This window comes from Stegastes partitus, unplaced genomic scaffold (assembly GCF_000690725.1).
Source record: "Stegastes partitus isolate 25-593 unplaced genomic scaffold, Stegastes_partitus-1.0.2 Scaffold3, whole genome shotgun sequence".
NCBI lineage: Eukaryota > Metazoa > Chordata > Actinopteri > Pomacentridae > Stegastes > Stegastes partitus.
This window is the reverse complement of record NW_007577734.1, coordinates 1,296,805-1,302,668: the sequence shown is the minus strand read 5'-3', so window position 1 is coordinate 1,302,668 and position 5,864 is coordinate 1,296,805. Positions and strand designations below refer to the sequence as shown.

Here is a 5,864-nt window from a genome sequence, read left to right as displayed (position 1 = left end):
TTTTGGCATTTCAGAGCTGGATTTAATGTAAAGATACACTGTTGCGCCTGTTATATATGATGTTGATTAAAGCTGCAATACTTATGAAGGAGAGAAAGTAGGATTTTCTGATAAATAACTGGATTTGTTGGGTAAACACTTTACATAGTTTATCCTGAGGCGAAGTCCCACGTCAATGAATAGCAGAATGAAATCAAGATATTCGCTAAATCTCTTTATTACTAATATAACTAACATACATACATAACTTTGCTCTTTACTGGACTTGTCTATGCTGCCTATTTATTTGTTTTTTGTTTGTTACATTATTTAACACTGTAGGGACATCATTTTACTCTTTGGATTATGGAATTGTTTCTCAAAGGTTTGTGCCTGAATTTTTTTCATGATAAAATATAAAATGAAAAACCTATTTAACAAATACAGTAAAGACAAATAAATGTATTTTAATTAAATAAATAAATAAATAAAACTTGTTGTGGCCCCTCTGACTCCAGCAGCTCTGTGAATGTGACTCCAGGCCAACAGTCAGCGGTGCTGCACCTTTAAACCCACCGTAGAAGAAGAACAAAACGACGACGAAGAAGAAGCTCATGACGTCATCCCAACGGCGCCAAATCTGCAGCGAACGGAAACAAACGTAACGTGTAAACTACGTTCACCGTCCAAAACAGGTCAGAATGTACTTTATTCACGTCGACAGTGATATGTGCGTCTTTCTGTTTTCTCTATACTCCCCGAGCTTCTTGTTTAAACACAAAACATCCGTATGTTTGAGTCAAAAATGCCGGTTTGAGTAGTTTGTAGCATTTAGCTAACGGCTGAATACGTGCATGCACAGTTCAGTACAAAAGATAGCAAACATCTGCAATCCGAACAGCTAACATGGTTGTCACTTACCTCTGGACAAAGCTATAAAGACGTCGTATTAATCAGTGTCGGTTGTCCTCTCTCCCAGCAGTCATGGACCTGAACCCGTTTGACGTCAACAACTCAGTGAGCTGCCGGTTGACCTCCGAGATCCCAGAAGTCTGCAGGACGGAGGACTGCTGTCTGGGCATCGACGAGGCAGGCAGGGGGCCTGTGTTGGGTATGCAACTTTATTCAGTTTGGAAAACTGAAAAGAAAAAAAAAAAACGTGTTGAAAGAAAACGAGGATGTCGCCATAATGTAAAGGCTGACACTACACGCCAGCCATTCAATTAGAATCAACTTCATTGGCCAAGTTTGTACACGCAAACAAGGAATTTGACTCCGGTGAATCGTCTATGTATAAGAAATAAACTAGAACTTTCTAATCAGAGTAAGGACAATAAAAGTAAGAGTAAGTCTCTCACTGCAGATAAGTGTTAGTATTTATAGCCACATAATGCACATAGGACAAATAATGTCACTGTCCTTGTCATCCGAGAAAGGGATAATCGTTTCAATGGTTTGCACATATACACTGTCATCTAACCTCAGCTATGTTCTCCAAAGTGCTTTGCCATGTGATTCTCATTCACCCACTGACCTACACTCACACACCAATGGCGACAGAGCTGTCATGCAAGGTGCTTGTCTGCCATTGGGAGCAACCCAGGGTTCAGTGTCGTGTGCAAGGGCAGTTTGGCACATGTTTGAGATTATTCATTTTATTTACAGTCTGAGCTCCAGGTGAATTTGATTTAGCAATTAAATATGCCATGTAGTATATGTACTCATTGTGTTTATGCATTTTGTATTTCAGGGCCTATGGTGTATGGGATATGTTTCTGTCCAGTTTCCAAAAAGGAGGATCTAAAAGACTTGAAAGTGGCAGGTAATCCTGTTGGCCTGCATCAGTGTAATTGGCGTTTGAGAAGAATGTCTCCTCCTGACTGCTGTCTTTCTGAGGAACTTAAGAAAATGAAAAAAAATCCCTGATTGAAAAATACCACCAGCAAATAAATGTCTTTCACCAGTGGTAAATGAAATTATTCTTTTCATCCTCACTAATTTGTCTCTCCCATGTCAGATTCAAAGACCTTATCAGAGCCAGAAAGAGAGAATCTTTTCCAAACATTAGATGAGGCCAAAAGTTATGTTGGCTGGGCTCTGCAGATTCTCTCACCCAATACCATTTCTACCAGCATGTTACAGAGGTAATTAACACACATCCGGCATCCTGCACATGGAGGCTTGTTACTGTGATTCACACTCATTAACATAATATTGGATTTTGTTTTAAGGACAAAATACAACCTGAACGCCCTTTCACATGATACAGCAATTGGTCTAGTGCAGTTTGCTTTGGACAGGGGAGTACAGCTGAAGGAGGTGCGTAAACAAGTAATTTACATAAACGTAAATGTGCACACTCAAGTTCTAACTGTGTTGTATAGGCCTAATTTCCATTGTCTCTATGGAGAGTAATTGTGCTTCAGTGTAGTCCTTTCCAGCCGTATAGAGCACCTTCTTGCGTCTATAGTCCGGCCACCAAAATGCAATAAATCACCAAACTTGCTGCAGTTTAATCATATTTGAGACTGTGCTGTTTGTTTCTATTCCTGACCCTGAAGAACTTTTGATTAAATGTAATATTGAAATTAGTTTGATCAAAGGCTGACCAAATTTTTTGTATTTTCCAGTAAACTGGGAAAGTTAAGTGTGGAATACGCCGCATGATTTCCGAAACACTTGGAAGGACCTTCTTCAAATTTGACACAGATGTTCACTTGGACTAAAGGATGAACTGATTAGGTTTTGGTTGTCAAACGTCACTGAAACCTCACTCAGAAGTTCATGCCCTACGATTGACAAAATTTGCAAAAATGTCTATGAAATGTGAAAAGTGATGACATTTTATATCCAAAAGGTCAATTTTAGACAGACGATGTAAACTGTAATTTGATTGGTGGAATCACATAACCATGAGGCGTTTATTCTAGTTAGTATTTTACCTTGATAATCTGACAGAAGCACATGATTAGCATAAGCTCATAACAAACTGCAGACAGTGCAGTAGCAAGTGTTTATTATTTAGAAGTCATTTTCCTGTCAGATTAAAAAAAAAAGAAGTAATTCTTCAATAAACAGACAAAGATGATATAGTCATTTATCTTTTTCATTCAAACTTGATGTGACGCCTCTTTCTTCTTTTGCATTTTTCCCTATTTGCTCCATCTGTTTTGCTTTGGCCTGTCTTCTTCCATCTCTCTGATGTGCTGCAGGTTTATGTGGACACAGTTGGTCCAGCAGAGAAGTACGAGGAGAAACTTTCTAAGCTGTTCCCAGGTATTAAGGTGACTGTGAGGCCAAAAGCTGACTCCCTCTTCCCCATTGTCAGTGCAGCCAGTATCTGTGCGAAAGTAAGCAACCAGCCGCATCATGGATTTTAATCTTTGTCTCATGCCATTAATTCTCATGATTATTGTGGTTTGTTAGCCCCATAACTCCTCCACAAGGCTGTGTAGTTACCTTGAATCTTTATTGAATGAAGGTGATCTTATGAGTGGTGTTGAACAGTAAAGCAAAATTTTATTTGGTTTTTGCATGTCTTTCTCTTAAAGTAACACAATAGTATTTGAACTTAACACGCAATGCAATTTTAATTCTTTTTCTTAAGATGATGGTTGGTTTTGGTGATTTTTTTTACACAGGCGTGGGGATCTGAATCCACCTTTCCATTGTGTAACTTTTGTGACTATGTTGTGTGGGAATCAGTTTTTGGGTTCTTTGAAGTTTTATTGTTTTAGACCAATCTGTTTGAAAAGCAGAATGTAGTTTTTATGTATTTAGCAGATGTGTGGATAAGTGCACTTGTCTTCTTCTTTTTTTTTTTTTGCTTCAAACGTCCTGACTCGAACTCGACTTTAGGTACAAAGTATGCAGTCGTTTTTGCGGTTGTGAATGCTTGCATGGATTTACTTGTTACATCAGTGGCCTCTATTTAATATTATTCTAGTTAACAATACCATGCTACTGTTTATGTTTTTAAGTCTGAGTTTTCTGATGCAGTTTGCATTTTTCAGGTTGCTCGGGATCGAGTTGTGAAAGGCTGGAACTTTGCAGAGGACCTTGGAGAGGTGGACACAGATTATGGCTCAGGATACCCCAATGGTAATAAACAATTCACATATGTTGTAGTCCTCCCACAATTACATCCTAAAATATAATGGGATAAAATTAGTATTTGAATGATGTTGAATGTTAGCAGGCATTTCATTTTTTTAACATTCATTTCCCTTTAACACTAAATAAGCCTGATGGTTAAACAATTTTACATGCATGTGGAAACTATAAATGGACAGGCACTGAGAGCTACTCTTTCTTGTGTTTCCAGACCCAAAGACTAAAGCATGGCTGCTGAAGTACCTTGACCCAGTATTTGGTTACCCTCAGTTTGTTCGATTTAGCTGGAGCACTGCTCAAACCCTGATGGACAGCAAGGCGGTGTCTGTCCACTGGTAAAGAGCCTTTATTTTAAACCAACATCCTTGGATGTATGAAAATAGGGCTTGATTTAAGAAGCTTTTGGAAATCCAGCATAAAATGTGATTTACAGTATCTGCCCTTTGGTGATTCTGCTCTGAGAAAATTGTTGTTGCTGCTATTTGTTCACATGTATTTAGCTGATAAATATTTTCTCAAAACATTAAACTAGTTTCCAGATTTCCAGATTGTGTTTTTCAATTTACTTTGTGTCTTTGTAGATAAGAACATTTGCATGTGGTAGTATTTGTAAACCACAGCTCCTTTTGATTTGCAGGTCACACTTGAAGGCTGTGCAAATCATTTGTCCTCAGGAGACGACTACTAACCACAGTGTAAAAACCAGTTTTCTTTCGTTGAATCTCTCCTCAGGGATGACGATGAAGAAGATGGAGAGAAGGCAGCGCAGCGGCAGAACAACAGGTCCATGTTGTCCTACTTTGGTGCATCAGCTGGAGGGAATGACCAGAATGGGACCCACCAGACACACCGCTACTTCACTGATCGGAGACTGAAGAGTCTCAACACTCTCTAAAGACTTTATTATCATATATACTGAAGATTGTATGCGCACTGGGGGATTTTCATATGCAGCCAGTATATAAACTCAGAAGGACTTTACTAAAGCATCGCAGACATGGTTTATCACCGCTTGTATCACAATCTGTCTTTATCTGTCCTGTTTGTACCTGTTTTTATACATAAATATAATTTTTAAAAATTGTCTTATGCCTTCTGAAGAGGTCTTGTTTTCAAATTCTGCACTGCACTTGTGAAGGAAAAGCCTGACTGGGTGGGGTTGCAATGTTTAATGTCAACACTGCCCTCTATTGGCGATATGATATACCAGAGATTTGAAAAGCATCATCAGGGTTTCACATGAGCTGTGATGGCTTCCTAACAAACCATGTTTATAAGGCTTCACCACAGTTTGACTACTGCAGTATATAAACTTGTTCCACAGATATTTAAATCGTAGTCTGTGTCCAAAATTCGTAGTACATATTCATTCTATACAGTTTTAGCAATTAGTGTTAAAAATCAACAACTACTTTACAGATCCCAAGCAAAATGTATTTTGCATGCTTTATTGCTACATTTGTTTTCCAAGTTTATTTGCTGAACTTGAAAAAAAATAGATAAAAATTTCAACGTCGTCCACAAATCAATTAAGAAATGCTCAGCTTTGAGCAGGTTGTCCATTTCTTTGGGTTTTGCATTTTGTCAGAACAATGTGCGTCAACAACACTCAAAAATCTGGTTTGCTTGCTGTCTGAATATATCTAATTTATATACTAAAAATCTGTGTGCTCAAAAGCTGTTCACAATTCGTATGAAGTATGGACTTAGGACACATCAATAGTCCCTTCGTGTACATAGATCGGTCACAATATTACCAGGTAAAGGGAGTA

At 38.3% G+C, this 5,864-nt stretch overlaps 1 protein-coding gene across 2 annotated transcripts; it reads left to right on the top strand.

The window, feature by feature from the left end:
• Nucleotides 1-571: 571 nt before the first annotated feature.
• Nucleotides 572-5,177, top strand: rnaseh2a (ribonuclease H2, subunit A). 2 transcript variants are annotated; one of them, XM_008277130.1, is made up of 9 exons: nucleotides 572-674; nucleotides 962-1,090; nucleotides 1,730-1,801; nucleotides 1,997-2,123; nucleotides 2,211-2,298; nucleotides 3,192-3,329; nucleotides 3,993-4,080; nucleotides 4,304-4,427; nucleotides 4,825-5,177. In XM_008277130.1, exons 2-9 carry the CDS (start codon nucleotides 964-966, stop codon nucleotides 4,985-4,987), a joined length of 927 nt encoding a protein of 308 aa, XP_008275352.1. In that variant the 5' UTR covers nucleotides 572-674; nucleotides 962-963; the 3' UTR covers nucleotides 4,988-5,177. The 2 variants fall into 2 exon arrangements, with proteins under 2 accessions (XP_008275352.1, XP_008275360.1); XM_008277138.1 differs by having other exon boundaries at nucleotides 575-674; nucleotides 959-1,090.
• The last annotated feature ends 687 nt before the right edge of the window (nucleotides 5,178-5,864 follow it).

Excerpts from the sequence above, each read along its gene's own strand:
- rnaseh2a (XM_008277130.1), top strand. The coding sequence starts at position 964 with ATGGACCTGAACCCGTTTGACGTCAACAACTCAGTGAGCTGCCGGTTG. Across the intron at positions 1,802-1,996 it reads AAAAGACTTGAAAGTGGCAG|ATTCAAAGACCTTATCAGAG; the intron begins GTAATCCTGTTG and ends CTCCCATGTCAG. Across the intron at positions 2,299-3,191 it reads GGGGAGTACAGCTGAAGGAG|GTTTATGTGGACACAGTTGG; the intron begins GTGCGTAAACAA and ends GATGTGCTGCAG.